General features: G+C 40.5%; 1 protein-coding gene across 3 annotated transcripts in view; it reads left to right on the top strand.

The window, feature by feature from the left end:
• Window positions 1-693: 693 nt before the first annotated feature.
• Window positions 694-26502, top strand: part of GREM2 (gremlin 2, DAN family BMP antagonist) — a 37830-nt gene continuing 12021 nt past the window's right edge. The window contains exon 1 of one of the 3 annotated variants that reach the window (XM_061365738.1): window positions 694-1082. Coding sequence is in view for 1 of the 3 variants with exons in the window: in XM_061365737.1 (XP_061221721.1) it covers window positions 1505-1536 (32 nt within the window). In the remaining 2 variants the exon portion in view is untranslated. Of the gene's footprint in view, window positions 1083-1211; window positions 1537-3011; window positions 3035-26502 lie in introns of those variants that run through there. The other 2 variants (XM_061365737.1, XM_061365736.1) reach the window with 2 other exon arrangements.

The following is a 26502-nucleotide window of genomic DNA, read 5'->3' as shown; positions in this document are numbered from 1 at the left end:
TATTTATCTGGTTCAACTGTATTCTTGTTTAAACAGAGGGTCATACTGAAACCAAAGGATTGCCCTTTTGCCCAGAAGACAGGTCTAAGATTTGACTTAAGACTACAGCATGTCTGCAGGAAGCAGAATCCCTTTCCGCAGGCCACTGAAGTCTTCCTGAGCAAAAAGTATACCAACATCAAAGATGCATCAAGGAATGCCAATCACAGCTGCAGTTATGGAATAACCCTAGAGTCAGGAAGGGAAGGCTTAGCATCCTGATTTTATTTTCTGTGCATGCCATGATTTGATGTGTAGTTAACCAAGACAGGGCTGGGAATCCAAACAGTGTAAGAAAAGCAAACTCAACTCAGGCCAAGAATGTTTTGTCCTACCTCACATTTAGCCCTTAGGTGATCAAGCACTGCATGCTTTTAATTTTACTAGCTAAGGATATTTAAAAAAAATATTCAGAGAACAAACGTGTCCGAATATTGAGCGTGACACAGAATGTCATGAACGCTTAAAGTTGCAGGTCTTTCAAGCCAAAGGAGGAAGATGCGAAGGGAAGGAGCATGTTTTGTCGATCCAGGGCGAGAATGTCCCTGCATAAACACAAGGCTGGGGATTGGACGTCGTCTTAGGGAAGGGGTGGGGGGGGAACCAAAGGGGGTTAGGTCTGCCCACCAGGTTGCTGGAGGCTGGCAGGGAGGAGCGGAGCCGCGGGGGAGCGGAGCGTGTGGGGCGGCGGAGGGGAGGCGGGCAGCGGGCGGGCAGGCTGGTGTGAGCTGTTTGGCCACCGGAGCCAATCGAAAGCTGGGGCTTGATCCTCTCCCCGGGCAGTGGCTGCGCGGAGCCAGTGCTGAGCTCCCCTCCACCGTCGGGACCCGGCGAAGCCGCCGCGCTCTCGCCACGCACCGCTCTCCGCCACTGCGCGCCTATGGGCATCTGCAGCCAGCGAGGGCTTCGCACCACCGCTACCGGCACCAGCGGCACCCGCGGCAGCAGGAGAGGACGACGACCGCCACCCTGCTTCATCACCCCTTCGGATCTATAGCTGGCAGGACGGAGCGCGCTGCAGACCCTTCCCCGCCTCTGTGCAGGTATGGGGCGGCCGGGGGGCGCTCGGCCGCCTGCTCCGGCCCCGCTTCTCCGGCGGCCGCCTTGCTCCCCTCCTCCTTCTCCTTCCCTGCCCTCTTACACTACGGCCCCTCAGCGAGGCAGCGGTGCGGGGTGGCGCGCAGGGCCCGCGGGAGCGGTGGCGATTGACAGCACGGGGCCGCCCCGCGGAGCCTCCTCCCGTCGCGCCTGCTTGGCCCCGCGGGAGCTCCGCGGGCCCAGGGCGGGCGGTGGCCTCGGGACGTCTCCACGGGGCACAGTGCCTTCCGTGCCCGCGCTGCTGCCCGTGGGGTCGCCGCAGGGGCGCGTAGCTGAATTAACGAGCGCCAGCTGCAGCAGCGACTGCGCGTCAGTGCGCGTCCCTGAGCGCTCTCGGAGTTACCTGAATGGCCAAGTGCCTTTGGGTATGAAGCGTCGCGCCTCCGCGCTGCCTCCCAAGTAAAGAAAAAAATAAAACGGGTGAAAAATCACGTCGTGCTTGAAACCTGTGTCCCTTTGTACCTTTATTTCTTTGCTTTGGGTTATTGATGGTTTGCGATTATGAAACCCTGCAAGGGATCAGCTCCAAAAGCGAATAGCATTACTTTAAGTCATGATTTGGAAATATCTATATTGTGTATAGATGCACTGTTTTGTTTTGATGTGGTTTTTTTTTCCCTTGCAAATAAGGATTATAATAATACAAACCCATGTCTGTCTCACAAGGGGCTCCTGCTTGACTGCTAAAGCTAAGGAAATGTTTGCACTCTCACAGGTCTTGCAGAATTGGAGTCACAGGTCTTATAAAAAATTGCAGTGGCATTTGGCTGAACAACTCTTATTTTTAGCATGCTATTGTGAAAGTGGTTATATAACTTTCAGTGGATTTTTTGAGGGCAAAATTAGCAGCTCATAACAAGTTAAACCTCCTGTTTCTCCGAAAGAGGAGAAATAAACAGAATGAAAGCCCAGTGAATAGTCAGGTGAACTTCAGCCTGACAAATGACCATGACTGAGATTCCCGAAGAAAAGTCTCAGGTTAAGCTCTCCCAAGAATCACGAAGCAGCAGGTGCAAGCAATGTCTGTGCAGTCCCAGTTAGCAAGCTGCTTATCAGGCCACTTCAAGGCTGTTTCTTGCTAAACCAAGGAGAAATCAACATCACATCAGTCTTGTCTTCCCACCGGTGCCAATACAGTACAGATACTCTATTCCCTTAGGGGATTAGTTTGTTGCTTGAACTCCAAAAGTACACACCACCTGAAATACTTGCTTAGAATACCTGATGTATCTGAATGCAGGTGTTTCACTTGCTAAACTTGATGCTTAGTTCTCAGGCTGGCCTTCCCTCATTTCTTTCCAAAAGGTAAAGAAAAATAATACCCTAGGATTTTAAAGAAATGCCCTGAGAAAATAATTGAAGTAAGGAACAACAATCTGCTTATTGCTGAGAGCCAGGACTGAGGGTTCTGTCTTGGTATTCAGGCTCCGAGCAAGGGACCTCTCTCTCTTGCTTTTGTCGCATGGTCCTCATGAGCTGCCATCATCTCAGATGCGCAGTGAAGTCCTAAGCTGTAAACATTTGACTGTAATTACTGTGCAGCTGAAGAAGGCGGCCTGATTTCCTAAATCACTGCTGTAGGATGTATGAGAAACATAGCAGGTAGAATTTTGCTTTCTTGCCTCCCTTGCAGCCAGCTGTTCATGCAGAGCTCTTGTGCATGGGGAGGAGGTACATCTGGTAGCAGCGAGGTTTGCTCATCCTTCCACTGCAGCATAAGTAAGTGAAAGATGTGACAGTGAAAAGCATCAGTGAGACCTCTAAAAAGGTGCCACAAAAATAAATGCCATTAACTCTACATTTTGAGCTGATTGAGATAGCTAACCCATTTGCTTTTTGTCTTTCAACTAGATTGTGCTGTCATGAAACATAACTTTCAATGTGGACTAGAGCAAAGGTATGAGAAGTTGAAGAATTAAACTCTGCGTATTTTGTGGTTTTTTTCCATGGCAGTAGCTATGGGTAAAAAACTAGTAACTGGATTGCCAACTGAACTGTACTGATATATTGGAAAATGCTTGGTTTCATTCACCATTTTTCAGTGCTTATGAAAAGTGTAAATCGTGTAGATCCAGATCCTCTCTTTTGTAATAAGTAGTTTATTCCTGCTGTAGTTTTTCTTGATAAATTTGGTAACTGGTAAATTCCAGCAACTCGTTTTCATAGTTCTATACACTACTACTAAATTCACATTGAAATAATTTGAACTTAAACATCAGAAACTGGTAAATTCTATTTTGGAATGGGTAAATTGGAATTTACCAGTTTCTGATTCGTGCGTTAGAATGGTTTCGATGAGCAGTTCAAAGCACTATGCAGATTTACAGACATCCGAAGAGTCTTTTCAAGAGCAGCACGAAAAGGTCTTTCACTTTGCTCTTGCTGACGCTTATGGGTGTGGTTGTGCATTTATATTAGTGTTGTGGTTCGTGTCAGGAGTGTACTTTTGACGCCAGTCCTCCAGTTGTTCCCACTTACTGTCCATCTTCATATACCTCATGGTGGGCCAGCTGGATTCCTTTAGGATGAATCTAAACTAGAAGATGTGCTTGAGTCACTGCTGGAAATTCAGTCTGTGGGACCAGACCAGAACTAGCCTGAACTAAAACCCTGTAAAACATATAGTATCTTCTATGCTTAAATGTTTTGTGCCGTATGTCTGTTCCTGTTGGACTGTGCTAACACAGACCTGGTCCATCTGCAGCAGACTAGTACCAGTGCACCACCACGCCATTTGGAGCTGGTACTGTCTTTCCCAAGGGCGTGGGCTAATCCCTGCTTCTTGCACCATTGCCTAGACATGTGTTACCAAAAAACTCCTGGCTCAGCTGGAGACCACAACCCTGCAACAAACTGTAGCAGCCCTACTTGTGTAGGGCCTGAGATCTCTTCAGATCTAAATGAAGATGGCTTTTGTTTTTAATAGTCTGGCATGTGATAGTGGACTACTTGTTGCGTGGGAACTTGGGATAAGGCAGCCTTTGACTGATGAACATTCACACAGCAGTTGTGCTTAGGAAAGGACAATTGGTGCTTCTTCATGGTTGTTTGCCTGCTGCTGGCTGTAGCCCTCCTGTATATAAAGGTTCAGAAGGCCGTGTTTATGTTCCTCATGTTTATGGGACTGGTGAGAAATGTTAACTTGGAACTTAAAAGCTGCCACTTAGAAATGCTGCACCAAGTTTCCTGGGTGTATCACTGTGGCTGACTGCACTTCCCACAAGGCACCAGAATTCCTGCTTTGGAAAAGGTGCCATCTGTGGTGGCAGTTCTGGGGTCCCAGCACATGATGGGAAACATGCTCTCACTCTTGAGCCCATTTGCCCCAGGAAGGTGGGGAAGTGCAATGCCCATGGAGATGTTTAGAAACATCCATGTAAAACCTGAAGCTTTTGATTAAAACATGTTAAAATACTTTTTTCTGCACTTTTCACTATAAAGCAGAAAACTTTGCCATTTTGTGTTATTTGGTGATTTGGCTGTCTCTTTACAATTGCATGTTTTACTTTAGTTTGATGCTTTTGGGGAAAATTATTTTAAATAGAAAAAGAAGATTCTGTTAATTACAAATGGTTATCTTTTGTATGAAAACATTTTTAACTTGAAAATGTATTACTGGAGCAATTAGGGATCAGATCCTTTTTACTTGGCAACAGAAGATGGTCATTGCTGCAAAAATTGGTCTTACCAATTCTTCAGTTTTGCACACATTTTCATGAGATCATGGTAGAAATCAGAGGGTTGCATGTGTATAGCATGAATGATAAAAGATCCTCCTGGTTCACGGTGACTGCTCCAAGGCTGCTTTTAGATCACAGAAAATGTTGTGCTATTCAGAACAGGAACTGAAAAACAGGAGGGCTTTTCTTTCTCAGATGATTGTATTTCTACTGCTAGAGGTTGTCTCCTGCAAACTCTATTCCAATGCGTAGCTGCTCTGAGTTGAAGTATAGATTTTAATTTGAATTGTGTACACTACTGACATGTCACTTGAAACCGTGGTATTTCTTGCTCTCAGTGCATTAAGCCATTTATTAGCATTTTTAAAGCAGATTATTGAAGCCTGTTTCAGAAAGAGAAACAGATCATAAGAATCTGTCTTGCTCCAGGACATTAAAACAGGGCAATCTGTCTTTCAATATCTGGTGTGATACAATCATGGCAACTTCAGCTGTAACCTGTCTTTGTCAAAAAAGTCATCTTACAGCATCTACTTTCTGCATTCATTTTTTCTTCTGGGCATAACCAGAAGAAATCTCCTTATCTATGAGATTCTGTATTTTTTTCTTTATTCCTGTCTACATAGTATCTGTAAGAGTTATAGCAGCATATTTTAGATTAGTCATAAAACTAAAGGGGATTTACTAAGGTCAGTTTTTCTCAGAGGCTACACTGCCATTTAGAATTATACTTTAACTGTATGTTGCATGCTACTGTCTTTACTTCAAGTTTCTTTATATAATGAAAAAGGTAAATTCATCTCTCATTCCAGCCAGTTTTACAGTCATTATTGATTGGGAAATGAGTATTTTAAGAAACTGTAATTTGAAAAGAAACTAAGAGGAAATGAAAACTGTGATACTTTCAAACTAGAAAAGTCTCATAAAGACTTAATTTCTGACTATTTTGTGTTAAGGAAGTGGGAGAAGTAAAGTACACCGTGAAAGGAAAAATATTATTTACCCTCCAAATTTCGTTTTGGAACCAGTTTTTATTGAGTGTGATGGGCAGCGAACAAATAAAACATCAGACTGTGGGTTTAACAGCAGTAAATCTTAAAAATTTCCTGAATTTTTAAGTTCTCTTAAAACTTGGAAGCAGCATTTGTACAGCTCATAGAGAAAGCGTTGTTGACCTTGTCTTGTGCAAACACTTGCTAGCGTTAGAAAACTCTACTGAACTGGTGCTACTAGTGAACTAGCTGTCCTCCCTCATTTCCATGCAGTTTTGTTGTGGTTTCCAGCCATGTCTAGTCGATCCTATTACTCTGCTTTAAGTGCTATTATCATAATGCTAAATAGCCTGGTGTTCTAGAGTAGTGCTAACCAAAAAAAAAATAAACAGCACTGTAAAAATTCTTCATGACCATTTCTGGCAAGATACTGCAGGTTTTTTCCTGGTGCAAATCTCAATCTAATTGCATTTCCAGTGAGGCCAAAACACTAGTTTGGCTTAGAGCTACATGGGATCCTGACCATAAATCTGACCAGTCTCCATACTGATAACATCTGGAAAGTTGTCATTTAAAAATATGTGTGAGAACTTGGGATAGGGGTGTAAATAGTGGGTCAGAGCTTCTATCCAAGATGAAAACATCCCAGCTCTCAGATGTCAGCTGTCCGTGCTCGATGCATGGTTTTTGTTATGATCCATCTATCATTTGTCAGTTCATGTTCCATCAGCATAGTTTGGAACTCAGTGTCATTTGTGGAGAACAAGAAAAGGATGACAGGTAAAGAAGACAAGGGACTGCATGAACATTGCATGACCTAATGGATATATCCAGTAAAGTCTCATAAAAAAGTGAGATGGCTGTCAATTCTATTTCATATTAATTTGGTCTCTGGCCTTTCAGATAACAACACACAATGGCTTTATACTAAGCATATTTGCTGACTTTGGTCTATATTGTTCATTAATGGAGCCCATGGAAATTTTGCCTGATCCTTCATTGAGAATGGCTTTTGCTGAGGTATTCCTGAGAGTGAATACTTATAAACTGAAACAAATTGTAAGCCCCTTGGACTCTGTGTAGGCAGGGAAAGATTGTTGATCTGTCTCTTTAATATGTCCATTCCTTACTGAAGCTGAGCTTTAAGTAAAGTCATAGCCCAGAATTTCTGACTTCTTAAGCATATCTGAAGCTGCAGATTCAAATATCACAGAAAATTATAATTAGGAAAATGTATTGGCTTATTAAAAGATCACAGAAAAGATGTGAAAATAGCACTTTTGTTTGCTATTTTTATGATACATAATGACCCTTTTTCTTTATAGGAACCCTGAAACAAGGCAAACAAATGCACACAGTTGGAAATCGACCTAATTTCTGTCATTGAAACTGTCTTGATTTCAGGTTTCCAAAGTCCCTTCAGTCACTTATACAAGGTTATTCAACAGCACAATGTAGATTTTTATTTTTTCTTTAACTGTAAGACAAATCCCACCTTTGTCTGCCATAAATTCCTCCCAAATGGACAGAAGCCTTCAATACAAATTGTACTATAATAAATCCCACCTGGTTTTCTTTATCTGCCTTTTTTTCTTTTTTAAATTGTCTGTACTTGATGTTCTTTCTTCTTGAAGGAGCATTGAAAAAAACTCAGTCTGCTCTTCACAAGCTACATCCCAATCCTGAATTCTGCATCCCAAATGCCACTTGCTTTATCCTTCCACTCAGGTAGACTGCTTCCAACTAGAAAAATATTTTTATATCGGTATTTCACTAGCTGACTTTAAAAGTATGATGTATGCAAACACTATTTTGAGTGGCTATCAGAAATTTCCAATCTTCTCCTTATAAAAATAGTCTTGTTTCTTTCTTTTTTTGGTATAAAAACTAATATTTTATAAAACTCAAGTTTCTTTGGAAACAAGTTTATTGTGTCATTCCAAGTTGAGCCTAGTTCTTTTCTGGACATCTCTAAGGTTTCTTTAAAAGAAGGATATGATATTACAGGAAGAATGTTACTCTTGTTTGCCAGAGAGCTGTACTATGTTTACTATAATAAGATTAAAGGAAATTTGAAAGTCAACTCTAACTCAGTAGGAAACTGATAAACACATGTTGTACTTGCAGAAACGTGCTGCCCGATAGTATTAGGAAATTTATCATTATTTATTTAGCAGTCGGGACTTTATCCGACAAACAGATTTGTTGCCCACTTAAAACTATGCCAGACATTGAAAGACTGAACAATATGGATGTGATTTTCAGAATCTGAACTATTATTCTGGCATAGCCATTTTATGTGGCTTAGGATTGGGACTCTCATACCATAAACTCTCAAAATAAGGAGTCTGTAGCTTATGGACCCCATTGCTGTCCAAAGTCTGCGGTTTGATTCCTGGCACTTCTGGTTAGGTCAACTATTGCAGCCACAGTCATAAACAGTGTTTTTCAGAATCTGAGCAAGCTAGGCGAGGGTGTAGCTCCTTGGAAAAGTTATTCTGAAAGAGGCGAAACCAGCAGCGCCTTTGGATCCATATCTGTCATTGGCAGGCTCTACTGTTGAGAAGCAATGGCAGTTCAGTCTCGTATTTACTAATGTTTGTTTATTTGTTCCTTGGCCAGTGTTTCAGCTAGAGAGTGAATCCTGAAGAAAGAAAAGGCTACGGGGATGACTTTCTATTCCTAAGTACATGTTAAGAGGTCATTTTTACATGGACACAAATGCTGCTTACAAATCAGTAAAATAGAATGCAGTAATTTTGCTATGAAATGTAGGACAGTATCATTGTATCACAATCACAGTGATACACACAAGTGACTATTGTAAGTATTTTCATCTGCTCCAGAATGTCAGATATCTTACAACAGTGGCCAGCTACTCACTGTGTACTTCTAAGTACCAGAAGAGCCAAGTATCCTGCATGTGCTGGTAATTAGTAGGAGCTTCAGGATGGAGTCATAACAGTTACGGAAGTTACTGCTGTGAGCTGTTCATGCTGCATATAGTGATACAATTATTTGATAAATAGGTGGTTAGGGAAATGAGTTAATTTCTAAACTGCTCTCAGCTTTGAATTACTTAGAAAAGGGACCAAAACCCAAGGATCATTCTTTGTATGAAATTTATGAATTTTTATCCTATTCATGAAGTCGCCCCAAAATACTGATTTCTTCTCCTGATTCCCATCATCTCCAGGTGGGAATGTGAGTTGCTAATCTGCTCTGAGATATTCAAGTCTGAAGAAATCTGTCTCATCCCGTTCAACACGCTTGTGCTGAGGAGGAGTAATCTCACTTCTGCATTCCTCTCCCACCCAATATAATCTTTAAAGGTCTGTGGAGTCAGTGGCAATGACCTTTCTGAGGAGGAATAATCTCATTTCTCCTGCATTCTTCTCCCACCCAAAATGATCTTTAAAAGTGTATAGAATCACTGGAAATGACTTTTCCCAGGCTGAGTTATTATTTCATTGTGGCCCATGCCTCCCTATTGTATCTGAGGACAAAGTACAGTTCAGCGTGTTGTGGAGTCTCCAAGACTGACAGCAGCCTGGGGAATTTTTGCTTTGGTTTTAGGTGGTCCGTTCAGACAGTGGAACTGCAAATGCATGGGTGAGAAGACCATACCAAGGGTTTCCTGTCTCAGGGAAAACTATTGTGTATCTAACTCCACTGTCGGCCCAAGCTTCAGGTAATGAGGGAGGGCAAGTTCTTCTGCAGATCTGTCCTGGGCAACTTGGCCTGCAGATTGGAGAAATCTCCATCTTGATTTATCATTAATTAAAGCAGAATATTGCCTATTTGAACTCTTCTGCTTAGCTTCGTCCACATAGATACACTAAAATTAAGAGTGCTTGCAGTTTGCACCATTATATACAAATTGTAATTCAAGGCTGCGGCAAGCTGCCAGTTCATCTCCTCACTTGGACGCCAGCTTCATTTAGTCGTATAAATAACTGGATAGCAATCAAACGGGATTGACTTAAGCTGTTACTTTCTCTGAATGTGTAAAATACAGTGAGCATGAGATGGCAATGCTGTGCTTGTTCACCCAGTCCCACCCCGAAATTTAGGTGTATTTTTTGAGTATATTGAAATATATTTTATCATGGGTTTAGATTTATCTTTACTGTTTACAGGACAATGCAAAATTGGTTGTGTTTTTTTTTATTGTCAGATTAGAATATACATGGTTAGATTTATATTAATGAAAGAGAAGCTTAGTTTCTCAATAAAAGTGAACTGTAATTTAACTGCTCCAAATTAGATTCCCCCCTCCCCCGATATTTATTTTTCCTTTAAAAACATTTGGAAACTCGCTTATTTTACTGTGACTAAGGCCAGTGCCTTAATTTGGACATCAAATGCACTGTAACTTTTGATCTTCCAGCTGTATGATATGAACAGCTAACATATATAGGAGTTAGTCAGATAGCGGTGCTGGTGGAATTTTTTGGGTGAGAGTCAATCCTTCAGTTTTGCTTTTAAGTAGGTACTCTCTTCCTGCTAATTGTAAACCTTTCCTAAAGCTTATGTGGTGGCCTTTTGCTTTCTTCACATGACCAGTTTCTTTGTGGTGGTAAAATCTAGTATTCTCTTTAAAGTGTGTTGTAGTTTAACCCCAGCCAGGAACTAATCATCACCCAACCACTTGCTCACTCCCTCTACGGTGGGAGCTGGGGAGAATCAGAAGAATAAAAGTGACAAAACTTGTGGGTTGAGATAAGGGCAGTTTAATAGATAAAGCAAAAGCCGCACATGCAAGGAAAGCAAAACAAGGAATTCATTCAGCATTTCTCAACAGCAGGCAGGTGGTCAGCCATCCCAGGACAGCAGGGCTCCATCACACTTAATGGTTATTTGGGAAGACAAACACCATCACTCAGAACATCCCGCCTCTTCTTTCTTCCCCCAGCTTTATATGCTGAGCATGACATTGTGTGGTATGGGATTCCTTGGGTCCTGGCTGTATCCCCTCCCGGCTTATTGTGCACTCCCAGCCCACTGACTGGTGGTGTGGGGTGAGAAGGAGAAAAGGCCTTGACCCTGTGTGAGCGCTGCTCATCAGTAATTTAAACACCCCTGTATTATCAACACTGTTTTCAGCACAAATCCAAAACATGGCCTCCTACTAGCTACTATGAAGAAAATTCTTATCCCAGCCAAAACCATCACAAAGTGTTAATGGTCCAATGTGTATTCCTGCTTTGTTATGCTGTCTAAAGCTGTGCCTGTGGTGTCAGTTTAGCTTGGCATATGTCTAAACTCATGCTGAAAGGGTCATCCTGTCTTAATTCTGTTATGGACTTTCTTTGTGGCATCTCGCATGTGTGAAATAGTACACTCGACATCTGTAGAAACTGGCCCAGAAATTGTGCTGTAAAGGTTGGCTCAAGTGTTCAAAACACTGTATGGCCTCTAGCTGACAATGTTCATAGATGCAGACTCCTTTCATGGTTTCTTGAAAACCCTGTTAGTACTGGGTGGCCTTAGTAGTCTAGGTAGTCAGGCTGAGTTGCTAAGTGTGGAAGCTCATTGAAGGCTGCTATTTAAGAGTCTATCTGAAGACCAACAATCCTAAATTTTCTGGACAATTACACTGGCTAAGAAGGATGGTGAGGCACTGGAACAGGTTGCCCAGAGAAACTGTATGAACCCATTCTTGGAAGTGTTCAAGGCCAGGCTGGGCAGAGCTTTGTGCAGTCTGATCTATTGAAAGATGTCCATGCCCATAGACTGGATGATCTTTAAAGGTCTCTTCCAACCCAAACCATTCTGTGATTCTATGATTGTATAATGATGCCACTGTTTGAACAGAGCCTTATGGGTCGCTTTACCGGCTGTAAAAACTGTTACTGTTATTGAACACTTTAAAGAAAAAAGTATTAAAAGCTAAAATGCTTTTCTTATAAACTGTTTATAACAGTGTGATATATGTATATGTAAGCAAACAGGTAAAAGAGGTATCCATGACCTTACATGTAAATGCAAAAAAATTTGATGTTTTGGTTTACTGCAAAGCCTACAAGGATGTGGATTCTAATGCAGATCTGTATACAGTGGTTTAAATTAATTCCTGCACAGAGGAATAGCATATTACTTCGAGACAATGCAAAAATACTCCTATAATTTAAGAAAAGCCACAGTTAACCATGCCTTCCATATAGTAGGAATTTCTGCCCATTGTATATTGATCTGCTTTCTTCATTACTTAACGTTTGTAACCTGGAACATCCAAAGCTTTTGTTTATAGTTTAAATAAGGTCATCCATAGCTGTAAAATATCCTTTTACTGCAGTAAAAGAAAGAGACAGCAACAGCTAAGTGCCCGTGCACTTTTCTCTTTTGAAGCAGCAGATCTAAACCCAAGTACTATAAGACTGGGGAGAGCATTTGTTTATGATGAACTGAATTATTCCATACATAGATTGTTCTGAAACAGTTATACTTTGTATGATTTTGATGCTAGTTCTGAGTTAACATCATATGTAAATGTTAACTTTCAAAACAGCTCTGTAAATACTTAGGTTTTATGATAAAACTCTTATAATTTAATTCTGGAATTATTCCACCAGTTTTTCTGGCTTGGCTATATTACAAAGGTCAGAAGTAACTTCGAATTTGAGTTAAACTAGGCTAGGTACTTTGGGATACAGAATTATCCTATCAAAGATATATCCACTAAAGAGTTGACATTAACACTTCTGAACTTCATTCTTTAAGAGTCACCTTATTTATAGCAAGATAAATGCACTTTCATCTCTAATTGCACAGAGCGGCAAAAAAGTTCTTTGGGTAGCCTAAGTAATCCAAAATATACCTTATCTGGGAAACCTCAGAGGATCTATTTATTCAAGAAGGTAGGAAAATTTAAGGGATGTATACTTACAGCTTGAATTTGAGAATATACAACTGCTGCTTGCACATTTTAGGAGGATTCTTATTTTTTTTTATTAAATAGAATGTTTAAAACATCATAAGCTATGTGTTCACAAAGTTTATAGGGCAAATATCATGTCATGATAGAAATATATGTGAGAACTTGAAAAGTATATTCAAGAGGAATATCCAAACAGATTAATGCTTTTATGTAACTGAAAAAAAAGAAAAATGCAAATAGTGACAGAAGTGAAAACTGATTTAAGCTTTTCAGTGGTCTGTCAGCTTTAACTACACGTTAAATTCTAAACTATTTATGGCTTCAAGAGGAGGGTGGTGATGTGTGTATGTTCAACAAATGTTTTGGGTTTTTTAACTACTTACAGATTTCTTTTTTTTTTACTCATTACAAACTATCCCGCTCAGTAACTGTTTTTAAAAAAGGATTTTTAAAGAAAATTAACATATTTCCTAAGAAATATTTACAAAGTGTATCTTTACTGTCTGTAAACTAACAATCTTTTAGGATATAATCCCTTTTTCTAGGAGTTTATACGTACAACTTGCTGTTATTAAGGCTTTTCATCAAGAAGTCAAATGGGCTCTATTCCTCTCTAGGCTTCCTTGGTGAGCACACGTAAGGGAACTCACGTCTAACTGCTGGTAGATTTGATGTTGTGTAACCTTTGCAAGTATTCATTGAATGTTAACTCTTGACAGATAAAATTACTTATTCACTATTTACTTATCTTTGAGGGATTATTTACTCTGTCACTATTTAGTCATCTTCGTGTTATGTTGAGGCAGCAGTCTCTCCAAATCACCTTGTGGCAGGCAACTGGTTCCCTGATACAAAGCTGTAGTTAGAGATCTGCAGAAGGAATGTGCAGAAGAAAAGGGAGAAAGACAAATGTTGGCATGTTTTTGAATCTGCGCTTAAGACAGCAATCGTTAGTGTGTGCTAAGGGGAGGGCTATACATTTGTAGCTTATTGTTTATTGGGCTGCTCTCCAGGACCTACTATGGGTGTGGGGAGAGAAAGGCTAAGTATTTAACCATTTTTTTCTCTCACTGTTTTTGCTCATAGGATTGTGTTATTTTGCCCCACTACAAAAATCACAAATCAAGAACCACTGTGACACTGCCACTCTGTCTGGGTCACCTTCTCATATCAGCTTACCCTTTACTTAAAATATGCCTGTGAGGCCAACCTTGCGTGTATATATATATGACTTACAATAAAACCTTGACACATGTGTAAGTTCATGAAAGGAGCATTTTGCTTTTATTCTAGGTGTTTCAGAATGGTCTCTGAGTAACTTAAGAAGAATCTAAATGTATGTGGCCCCTCTGGCACAGCTTAGGTATGTGGAGGGTAAAAGTAGCCTTTGCCTTCTTTCCTTCCACCTATTTTCACTATGCAGAAGACTGGCCTATTATGAAGGTCAAATGAATTCTACAAATAACAATGTCTAGAGTTCAGTTTGGGATCAGGGAGCCACAGACTTTTTGTCTCTTGTTGGGCAACTCACCTTAAACTTGTATCTTAGAGTGCTTAGACATGCTTCTTCTCAGCATTACAAAGGCTAAGAATTTTGCAAGGTCCTTGCTTAGTGTGCAAAGCTGTGAAGATAAATTAAGGTTACAGAGTCTGGACTTGATAAGCCTTTTGGAGAAGGAGAGTAATAGCTAAGGTGAACTGTTTTGTGGTAACCTGCCTAGGTGGCTTCCAAACAAATTAAATGCGTTGTGAACTGAGCTGCAAAGTATTGTGGATGTTCAAGCCCTGATTTTTGAAGCAGCTGCTTTTGAATGTGGAACTGAGTGATCTAAATAATTCAGTAGAGGCATCACCCTAAGGAATATCGAAGAAAATAAAAATTAGATAACCAACATCAGGAATTCCCATAGATAAGGCAGACAGACACCTGCGTTCTTTGTGCTGCTGATAGTGAGAGTTTGGGGATTAGGCTTATGTACATAAGTCAGTGTGCCAAGGTGGGGAGTTACTAAAATTCAGATAATACTGAAGAAATTAGTGTTTCCAAAATGCTGCCTCTCATGAGTGGAGACTCTCATAGAAGTGCTGGGAAGGAAAGAGTGAAGAAAGATTAAGAAATGCTGCAAAATGCTTCTTAATGCTCCCGTCTTTGGATGCGTCTGCTCAGATTTTTTCCTTCCATAAGGAAAAAGGTGCAACTGGAGGCTGGGGAGGATTACTGTGAGGGTTGAATGCATAGGTTAAATTACACTCTGGAACTAAAGGTGATAAAATCCTCAGAGCTATAAGAAGATGTAATTAGATCTGAAGTACAGCTAGACACATTTTACCCCCTCCCCTCTACTGTCAAACCCTTACATAGGGAATGGCCCCTGGTGCCAGTAACCAGAATGTCACAGTTCAGAGCTGGTGAGCCTCTCAGAGGCCACTGGGATTTCCCAGATGCTTTTTAGGATCACTGGACATGATTTTACTTCAAGATGAGAAAGTCCTATATAATAGCCAATTTTAGAAGTCCAAAGTTCAGCTGGGAGCTGTGCACAAGAAGCAACACAGGTACTGAGTTCTTCATTGGTACTGTATTATTAGCATTTCATGAGGAGAGATTAGGATCCCTTCTTTGCTTAAATGATTTGTCTGGTACAGCCAACTGGCAGTAACTAGTTCCTTCCAGCCAGGAAACTGTACCAAGCAAGACATTTGTGTTACAAACCCTAAAATTAATGCAGACATTGTGGAAAGTTACCATTCAGAAAAACAGTTATTGTCACCATTACCAAAACTGAACCTAGTGACTTCATTTGTCTTGGTGTCTCTGTAGTAGACCTTCATCAGATCTCAATTTGGTTGCAGCCAGGAGTGTAAATCAGTAGAGTTCGGGGATTCCAATTATCTTTCCATATTTTTTTGTTTAGAATATATGGCTGTCATGTAACGAAAAACTGTTCATTTCTTTATGTCGCTTGTCTGTCCCTCCCAATGCTGTGTTACAGCTCTTTCTCCCTCTTCACTGACCTCAGTATTTTACCTGCAGTGGTCTTCCATCGAGTTTTCACTAGATCCCGGTAGCTAAGGTTGAGAAAAAGAGAACACAAGGAGCTATTTAACTACAGCATGTTGATATTTAATTATTGCAGGCTCAAGCTACTTAGAAAGTTTTGTGTTCTCTCATCTTTCTTTTTTCTCTTTGTAGCCAGATGAAGTTTAATAAATCAAAAGTAAAATACAATTTAAAATATGCAGAATAACTAAAGAAGCAGCACTATAGTAACTAGAAATGAAAAAAAATAATTTGTATGGGATAGAGAAGAAATTCTACAAACATAAATGTTATTAATCTATCATTAGAAATTATTGCCCGTTAAACACTTTTGATGGTGCTTTGTAGTTTGGTGGTTTTTTTTCATGTTAGCTGTCATAGTAGTTTATCTGCAAGAAGTTGCTTCAAACTGATAAAGTTTTTTTAATAGCAATATATTTTTTGTCCACATGGACTGTGTGAAATATCAGTGAGTCTACCTTAAGACAGATACTTTCTTGGCCTAAATGATTGTATATTTTAAGCCTCAAGGATTCTGTATTGAGATTCCCATGAAGTAAAATTATTGGCTCCATTAAATGAAGGTTTTTTTTTTTTCCATTCACTACACTGAAGATGGTATTTGTCAGACAAATCCTCTGAGATAATTTTTAAATACATATTTCCAGAGAATCCTCCCTCCCTATTTCCTTCCCCCCCCCCCCCCCCCCCACCCCGAGCTTACTGGATGCAGTGAAAAGGTGTGGGGGGCTTCTTGTTGACAGAAAACATTGCAATGTTGCTTAGTGCATGAAGCTTCTTAGTTTCTTCTTGTCCTCTGCTGTACTAAAGTTTCAGGATTCTGTGTTATATTAAACTTTCTTTTTGTTTCAATCCTATGGTAATTCCTTGGCAATGAGTGATGTACTTTTTATTAGAATATGAACATATTTATATCTATTTGATTATTGCTTTGCATTGAGTTACAAGTGAGAATAAATGTAGCATTGGTTTAAAAAAAATGTTCCAGAGCAGCTGGCTTCTTTCAGTAATAGCAGTACTGAGAACAACTGCATAAGAGTTACTAAATAACAGTAAACAAATAACCAATATTGGTGTTGTAAGTTGCTCTTAGGTGAATGACTCTTTCCTGACTTTGAGGAAACCACACACTGCAATATCAGCCCACCTGTTTAATGTAATCAGACTTTATCAAGGTAAGGGAACAGTTCCTCACATTCCAGTGTGTGTTCAGTTTCTGTTTGAGAGCAATTTCATTTATCTATTTATTGTATTTTGTGGGAAAGGGAAGGTTGGACAGTGGATACATCTTCAAAGGCTATTGCTGTGTTTGTAGGATAAATACCACAGCTTTATGATGACAGCTGTTGGCAAACTATTCCACACCTGTTAATTACAGCTATTACAAGCATATGTATAATATAATACAGTAAAGAGGAATTTGGGTGTTTGCTGCCATGAGGACAATACAGATGTTTTGCTCTGTGCAAACCTCTGTGGTTTGCCTCAGGTCTTCAAGGATGTGGTTGTTCCTGGGCATGTTCCACTATCCTGAGGCTGACTGATGAGAAGCCACTGAGCTGCCCCATTCAGTTGGTGGTTGTGGGCTTTGGTTTCTCCATCAGCTGGTGCAGCTGCCACTGCCACCTCCTAATTCAGTGTGCCTGTCACTCTGGCTCTGAAGGAACCAAAAGGAAGAAACATGACATGGCACAATATTGGCACGTTATCATCTGCCCACACTGGCTAAGCAGTTTGACTTCTCTGTGGTGAAATCAGTCCTCAAAGACAGTTTTAAATCATGCCCAAATTAGCCCTATATGGAGATTGGATATGTGTTTTATGTGTATTTAAATATGCTTTATGAAACCTAACTTATTTTCTAATTATTTATGAATTACATTCATCTTCTTAGACAAGTAAACTAGGCATTTTTTCCTCTAAATAACTTAAATATTTGGAAAACTCAAAACATTCGTCCTGCAAACATTCGTCCTGCGGAATCTTGAGCCTTAACCTCTTTTGTCAGAGAGATGCATTAAACAAAGGTGTATTCTGCCTACAGCAAAAGAAATCAAACTGACCCTTTAATTCTGAAAGCATCTGATAGTATCTGCATTATAAACCTGCTAGGTTCCCAATTAGCAGATTGCATTGTCTTAATCATAAGGCTGGCTTTAGGCAGCGGTTTAATGACCCCATAGCAAATGTACCTTAAGGTGTACTGCAAAAAGAATGATTTATTTCTGTGATGGCTAGCACAAAACCTAAAAGACTAGGTATATAAGAAGAGAGGTAACAGAAAACTAGGCAAAAAACTATTATAGGGGAAGTTGGTTCCTTGGAGGAGAATAGTTCTTCTATATAATATATATATGACTATTTATTTAAAAGGGTATTAAAGGGACTTTGAGAAGTCATCTAACTCATCTCCTCCTTGTTAGGATCATTTTATCTAACGTAATCTGTTGCAGATGTGACTTTTTCCTTTGCGTCACTTTCTGCTTAATAATTTTGATGATGAGTCTACAAACTTAGGCAAATCAATTCCAGTTCCTCACTGTCTGTATCATGGTGCTTGCTAATAGGAATATTGTCTGAAATCGTACTTGCTGACATTATTCGATTTGCATCCATGAAAAATAAAGACATGTTTCACTCTTCGCAATAGCCCTTTATGCATTTGAATGCTATTGATATCACTCCTCTGGTCTTTGCTTCTTTGTATCAAAGATCTCTGATTTCTGCAGACTTGCCAATTGAGTTATCATTTCTGTGTATATAAATGTTCTAGTTTTCCTTCCTTGCCTCCCCTCTGGAAATCTTCATGGCTTTTCTGAAGCGTGGTGTCCAGAACTGGCTCATAAGCTACCACTTTCCATTCTGTATTTGTGCAGCCTTCTTTTCAAGTCTCCAAAACCAGAACCTTGATTGTCCCCAGTGTATCATTAACAAAGTGTGGCGGGCATAGATCTGATGGGGGTCTTTTTTTTGAGAGTTGCACTTAAGTTGGGTTAGCTTCTTTCGGGTTTTTTTTTTTTCATATTTCCAGGTGCTGCTGAGGAGCCTCTTGTCCTACCGTGGGACACGTTGGGACAGATGAGTTACTGTGACGACCACTGTGAGAAACATCAGCGCACATAGAAACAATATACAATTTGTGGGGTGTATGTGTGGAAGCTGACTTAACAAGAAGCTGCCAGTGAAGTACAGAGCCTGAGGCTTCCTTTTAGAGGAATAAATATTATTTGAGGCAGTTTATTATTAAAAATAAGGGCTACGCACTTGAGATAGCAGACAGCTTTGCTTGTGTGCCATCTGATCCGAACTGCAAACTTAACTTATCCAACCTTGATACAATTTCCATCTCTTAATTTTAATTACAAGTGGGTAGGGTGTGTACCCTGTTGGTTTTGACTTGCTACTGTGTAGGGTACATTATCATGCTTTTCTTCTAAGGTCTAGTAGCTTCAACAGGTTTTTGGACCTGAATACAGGAAGCCAGTTAAGTATTTGCTGAACTTCGACAGTGTTTGTTTAAAGCTGTTGTCGTGGTTTAAACTGAATGCAGGACAGCTGTCCTCTCTTAATCAGAGGCCTAATTGCTAAAATGGTGTGAGCTCATACCTGTAGGAGATCTTAGTCCTGACTGTTGACGATTAAGTGTATTACATTTAAGCATTCATGCAGCTGTAATTAAGTGGAAAACATTACACCACATGATACTCAAAATCCTCTGGGCTTTTGGAGAATGCAGCTGCCTTCATTCAGTCACAAGGGAGAACCTTAATGCACAGGTTCTGTGCATATGCATGTGCCATTCGAATGCAGAGTCACTGTGGTGTTCGTACCCTTTGACTGCGTGGCAGAGCTACAAGCTGGTGTTCTTTGGCATTGAAGGCTTTGCCTTAGACTCTGGTGGTAAAATGCTGTTTCAGACTTCTGCTGAATTAATGCTCCTAAAAACTTGTCTCCTCTTTTTCTTGTTCATGTATTAACATCATCACTCCTTTTCTTGCCATGTTGTGTGCATGAAAATCTTATGCTTTTGCCTAATGAGGGCAAAAATCTATGTTAATTCAATAGCCAGAACAAGAGAGCAACTTTTGTTTACAGTTCTGGAGCTCTATTCTGAAAGGGAGGTTGGACAAATATTTGTACTCAAATCGCATTATAACTTCTGATGGATTGTTTGTGTTTTTTTACCCCAGATCATTAGCCACAGATTGATTCTGTCTCATGAGCATTTTTGGCTTATCTGTTACCTGGAAAGAGAACAGAAAACTATTTCTTCTAATGTTTTTTACCATACCATGTTACTTGTTTGTTGGCTTGCCCTTAAATTCAGGTTTGCTTAATTTTGCAATGCACTAATTGCATGGGTACGTAGCATCTTCACACAAAGGAAGAAGAGCCACCTTGCTACCCGTGCTAGGTTCTGCATCAGGTGTGGAGGATCCCACAAGGGTAGGTGTTAGCAAAGGGAGGGTGAGGGCCTATATGACTAATAGATAAAGAAGGCATCAGTGCTTCATATATCATGTAGGTTATTCCTGTGCAGTTTAACCAGTGGTTGTGTTTAATCACTTGAAACCCCAAAGACTTGGTGGAAGAAACCTTTGCACTTACAAGGCAAGACTCTCAAAAGTCAGACAGTAGGATGCAGCAGTTAGAGTACATGCCTCTTTTTCCAAGTTTAATATTTAGTTTTGCGCTACAGTTGCAGAGCACATTTTCTAGATAAGATAAAAGTTCCTCTTTTTACGTACTCGATATCCATTGAGGACTTGAGATAAATGGTGCATACCTCTTTTGGAAATGTAGATATAAGTAAGAGCTGTAATGTTTAAGACCCTTCAAAAAAATCAAGTCCTTGTGTCTTTAGAGCAAAATATGGTTCTGGCAGAGTTGTTTGCCTCAATAGAGGCAATTGAATACCCCACATCTCTAACCTGGCTGCCAGTGGCCGCTGTGGAGGAGTATGCATGTCCCATAGGGTCTATCTCATGTGCCAGCTGGTACAAACATCTTGAATGCCCTTGGGCATCATGACGTTCTGTTATTCAATTTCCTCTCACCGCTGTGGTACAGACTGTAATCCTGACACCAAGCCACGTAGATACAAGGACCGTGCATCTCATACAGGAAGCAAAAGCATGCAAGCCTGTCCGTCAACGCCACCTTTATCAGCCACACCCTTCCAGTTACATTAGCATTCTCCACCCTGAAACAGGTAAATTGGGTGACAGCGTTCCCAGGCCCCGGTTTGGAAGGAGTATCAGGGTGCGGCTTCGCAGCTGTTTGAAGGCAACCTGCCTGTAGGCTGGCACAGGGGCCCTGGCGGCACTACTGATCCTGAAGCTGGAAAGCTGGCTGGCAAAACAGAAAGAATACCTTTTTGGCTGGATCAGCAGGCTTGTCTTGCTGGCTGTGTGGCTGCTTGGTTGTTAGTACTGGCACAGAGGGACCAAGGAGAGTGTGTGTGTGTGTGCTGGTATGTGCACACATGCTTGTGTGCTGGGTGGGGGAAAGGTGATGCCACTGGGGGACAGGAACAGGGGACCGTGGCCCATAGTTTAAGTGGATCAAACTGCACCCTGGACTGGGTGACAGCATGAGATGATTTAAGCTTATCTCAGAGGAGCATGGCTTGAAATTAGAAATATGTCCAGCTGACATTAATTGCTGTTTTGCTTATTTCTCAAGGTCAGATACAGGGTTTTCTCTATGCCGTTAGTTTACCTGAAAGTGGAGTTGCACTGTTCTACAGTGAGTATATATACCTGAAATATATACTTGAACACAAGTCCTGCAATATTCTTATCAGAAATGTAAAATAGAAAAAGGCATAGGTTTTAAGTCTTTTGGTCTGTGGTTATTTTAATTTGGATTAAAAAGACCTAAACCAAATGGCCTTCTTAATGTGTTGGGGAGGATGATAAAATTGAGGACCTCAGCTCCATATCACAAAGCCTAATCACAGAAAAATAAAGTTGGCTATAGCCAACTATAATTCCAGCAATTTTGTGTTTGTTCCGTATTTAATACCCCAGCTTTAATAGAAAGAAGGGGTTATGCTTCTGTGCTTTCTACTTTCCCACTAGTCTTTTCTACAGTTTTTAGTGTTGTTTTGTTTTTTCTTGTTTTTTTTCCCCAGTATGGGGCAAATGTGAGTCAGGTTATTTCCAGTTTATGTGAGTACTGAAACTCTGAGCATATGTTCATAAATGGGGAGATACTGATGCTAAGATGGTTACAAGAAAGATAAGTAACGTGTCCCATTGGCTAAATTTTGGATGACTGGTAGTAATCCAGATGCTGTTCATCTTCTACTCAGTGGTGTTGGTTGGGTGCATGTGAAACACGCTGGCTAAATTTTGGATGACTGGTAGTAATCCAGATGCTGTTCATCTTCTACTCAGTGGTGTTGGTTGGGTGCATGTGAAACACGCATGATAAAGCAGGAGAGTTGTGGAGCTGCTGAGTGGCTCTCAGGCTTTGTCTGCCTTCTGTATGAGTGGCAGCAGACAGCATTACCACCTACCCAGTCGTACATCTCAGCACCCTACAGAGGCACCTCTGTATAGACGTGTAAGCAGTGTCGCAGTCCAAAATGAAACTGGAGGCCTTGTAGGTGTGGGAACAGTTTTCTGGATTGCTCCCATTGATTCAAGTGACATGTATGTCCCTGTCACCTATTTCTAAAGTGTCTCTAAATCTCATCTCTGGTTTTTGTTAGATGCTTTGCCATGCATTTGGCAAGCAGCTTTAAATAATATTTTTTTGACAGGGGTGGAGAACAGTCATAGAGAGGATCATAAAGAGGATCACAGTTAGAACTGTGCTATGTAGATGAGCTCTTTGTCTTCTGTACTGTTATGCTGTAAATCCGCTCAGTAGCTTGCCTTTTTAGGCCTGTTTCTATTAATTCAGATGCTCCTCTCTTGATTCCTTTCCTTGTTAAAGTCTGCAGTACCATTGTGTTTAAACCATACAGTTTAATGATTTAATTCTCACTCCTTTTTTCCTTCTAGCTAAGCTAAGAGTTCTCCCCTTCAGCCTTAGAACAAACATGTAGATATAAAACTGTGCTTTTGCTCTGATGTAGCCTTTTATGTCATTTCTATTGTAAAACAGGAGCTGGATTTTGAGGGCAGGAAGAAAAGAAAAAGCCCACAACTGTGCCCTGTGTTTTTAATGAGCACAGTTTTGCCAAATGGCAATTAGTATTCCTCACTCTTTGTGCTAATTAGGAGCTTCTTAGGGTCCTCTAAGAAAAATGGGTTTTGCAAAGTTAACATTTTTCAACAGGTGAGCTACTTTTAGCTTTGTCATTCTTCTAGGTGCATTTTTTGTAGTGATTTTCCTGATTGCTATTCTATGACACTCTGACATTACCCATGTTCTTATGCTGCCCAAATCACTGGTCTGATCTGTATGGAGCTTCTCTTCAGTTTTGTGTTGGAGAAAAGTTATGGAAGCTGAAATAATCACTCAAAGCAAAACCTGTTGTTCTGAGACTGAGTAAGGCAAAAGAGGATGCATAGTCTTGTTTGCTAAGCAAAATTCTTTACTGAGCCTCCTTTCAAAATACAAGCATGCAAAAATCCCATGGAGCTGTGACTATCCTTGACCCATAGAAGACCATTGTGCTGCATGAATTGTAGTAGCTGGCCCCAAGGGTTCAAAGTTGAAACTTTTGTTTTGTTTCTCCACACAGCGGGAATGAAAGTTTTCAGAAGTCTTGATCAAAGCAAACAACTGGGGTTACCAGCCTGGCAATGATCCTGAAATTGCCTACAGAAGGCGAGCTCTGGCTAGTGGTTGCCTCTGTAGGCTTCCTCCCTTCTTCTGTTGTAGGAAAGATCTTCCCTGCTATTATTAAGAAAAGTGTGGCATCATTGCACACCACTGTGCACCTGTATGATGTGGGAATCTTTGTTACATTTCTTTCTGGGTCCTAAAACTGGATCTGACCACCTGATTCAGAAGGCTGAACTTTCAAATCCCAAGTTGGTTCATCTGTTTATTATGTGTCATTCCATGTCCCATGTCTTGTCTTTGACTGGCAACTCAGCTCTGAGACTCAGCCCTGAGGCTTCAGCTCCACAGTTTCAATCAGTGTCAAAACTCTCCTTCCAAATAGTTACGTGTTACGTGTAACTCCCATTACTAGCTTTGCCTCTGATTTACTAGTCCAGTAGCACACTACCGAAACTTCTTTCTTTCTGTTAAGGGACTCTGAAGAAAACCACTTGTGTGTGTTTTTAATTACATGTTTGTTCAGCCCTCTGAGGATGTCAGGAGCTGTGAACAGTAAATGCCAAGTGATTGCCAGGAGGAAAGCTGCGGACTGCAGTGCATCATAGACAGAACCCTTCTGTGTAACTGCCACTGCTTTGCCATGCACATACCAACGATATCTGATTTTGATTATAGGCTCTCCTGTGATGATAGTGCTGTTTTGGGTTCTCCTGGAGACAAAGTCTTGGTCAAGTAAAAAACATAAGCAGTGGTGTAGTCAAGGACAAAGTCAGACTCCCCCGGATTCCAGTCTATTGACTCTTCTTTCTTCCTCATTTGGAGTGAACCAAAAGGCTAACAATCCTCCTTTAAATGAGCATAACTTGCTGTATTATGTTAGTCTAGACAAAGGAAATCAAATTAATTAGCAGAAAGACTGCAAATGTGCTGTGTAGGAGGACCTGTCATTAGAGTACCTCATCCAGGCTCCTGTGGCTTGGTGTGTGTTCAGAATGATAGCTTTGCTCTTCCTCTCAGGAGAAGTGAAATAGAATAATACTAGGCTTCAATTAGAGACAGAACTATAATTCAGTCATGGGCAAGGAGAGGGGGAGCTGAGTAGGAGACGGCTGCTCTGCAAAGCCCAAGTCATAAAACGTAAAATCCCAGTTTATGTGTGGCAACAGATCCTTCTATGATTAAATTACAGCCTTCATATTCAATAATGGGCCAAGTCTGTAAACCAGAATACAGACAGAACAAATATTTACATTCTTTGGGCAGTGACGGAGGGAGAATCACTGAGTAGAGCATGAATCAAAGCCACAAGAACATAGATGTGGGACAGCCACGTGTTGCCATCAGTGTGAAGTGGGAGGGATGGAGTAAGTTTCCAGTACTTGGATGTGAAATTTCCTGTTGTACAGGTCATCCTGTAGCATTTAACTTAAAATTCATCTTCTTGTGACACACACTGCCTATAACAGTGAGTAAACTGTAGCTTGTCTGTTCATTCTATGTGCTATACATTTTCCAGTACACCTAGAAAGTGATATTGAAATGTTAAGGTATTTAGCATTTTATGCTGATAGTGGAAATCTAAGTACAATTGTATTTGTATTCCTGACTTTATAACACCTCATAAGTTCTGTACTTTTGACACTTGTTAAGCTGCTGGGGTTTATTTTGTTCCAGCTGACAGCTATGACAGTCATAAACATTACTGTCAATTTGGAAATACCAGTAGATGTGTAGTTAAATAAATAATAATTATTTTTTTTTTAATCCTACAAAAAAAAAAAAAAAGCTTGAAAATAAGGGGCAGAGTAGTTCCAAACTGAAGAATTTGCATCAAGACATCAACTGATGCATGTACTAGGGTAGCCAAGAAGCCATATAACTCTGAAGGTTTTGAACTCCAGATGCCATATTTGCTTACAGGCTTGCATATGCACATATACAACCAACCATCAGAGCATGTGATTGCTATGCTTCTAAGCCCCCACAGGTTTGAATTGTATTTCAGTTGCATACCTGAATTTTCTCGTATGAGACCTCTAATGAACAGGCTTCCTTTCAGAGCAAAGCCCACAGCAGAGTTAAACACCTGAAACAAAAGTAATTAATCAGGGATTCTGATGGGCCATTAGTTAATCCTCCAAAAGTCACTGCAGAAGTAAGACAGTCAGAAGCCTGGTGTTCTAAAGGAAACAAGAAAACATCTTGTAACTCTCCAAGCAAGTCTGTGAACAAAGGGAGATACAGAATATTACAGGATCAGTCTAGGGGTAATATCATGCATGGTGTGCAGTGGTGACTCATTCCTGCGTGGCTTCCAGCTACACATAATGCAAGTAATTGTTTTAATTGTTGGGCCAGTTTACATCCTGAGCAAGAGAATGCTTTAAAAACTTTGAGGTGACCCGCTATTGTTTCAAGGTGTCTTGTATTACGCATGAATATTAGAGCTTGTGAACGCTGATTTTCTATGGATGTATTCTGTGTGCCAGTCCACAGTAACCTTAAACATCATCTTTACTATTCAAACCTCCTGTGGTACCAAACTGGATACCACAGGATGTTGACTTGTGGTCCCCCCCTTCTGCTTCCGTGAAATATTTTTCATGCCTTCCTGTATACCCTAGGAGAAAACACAGCATAATGCAATAGGAGTTTCAAAACTGCCTTGCTGCCCAACTTATTTGAAATCTGGTCAGTGGATTAAAAAAATGTAACCGTGAGGAACTGTCAGATATGTCATTGGATATTGCTTATAAACCAAAGAAAAGGCAAAAAAAGATGAGAGGATTCCCTATATTTAGCCTCATTAAGGAGAAAAATGCTTTTCTGGGAAACAAATAGTTCTGGTAAGGCAGGTACATGTTTGTGCAGCTAACAGGCTGAATGGGCTTAATACTTGTTTTATTTGCACATTAGTACAGGTCTTCTGCACTCTGTCGCCAGAACTGTTCTAAGTGTTAGTCGGGAAGGCTGATATTTTGTGAAGCAAATTTAAGCAGACATAAATGT

This window comes from Neopsephotus bourkii, unplaced genomic scaffold, assembly GCF_033783945.1.
Source record: "Neopsephotus bourkii isolate Nb327-2 ecotype Australia unplaced genomic scaffold, CSIRO-AGI_Nbou_v1 NB_1292, whole genome shotgun sequence".
NCBI classification, from domain to species: domain Eukaryota; kingdom Metazoa; phylum Chordata; class Aves; order Psittaciformes; family Psittacidae; genus Neopsephotus; species Neopsephotus bourkii.
Note: the sequence above shows the minus strand (reverse complement) of the source record. Positions and strands in the feature narration are given on the sequence as shown.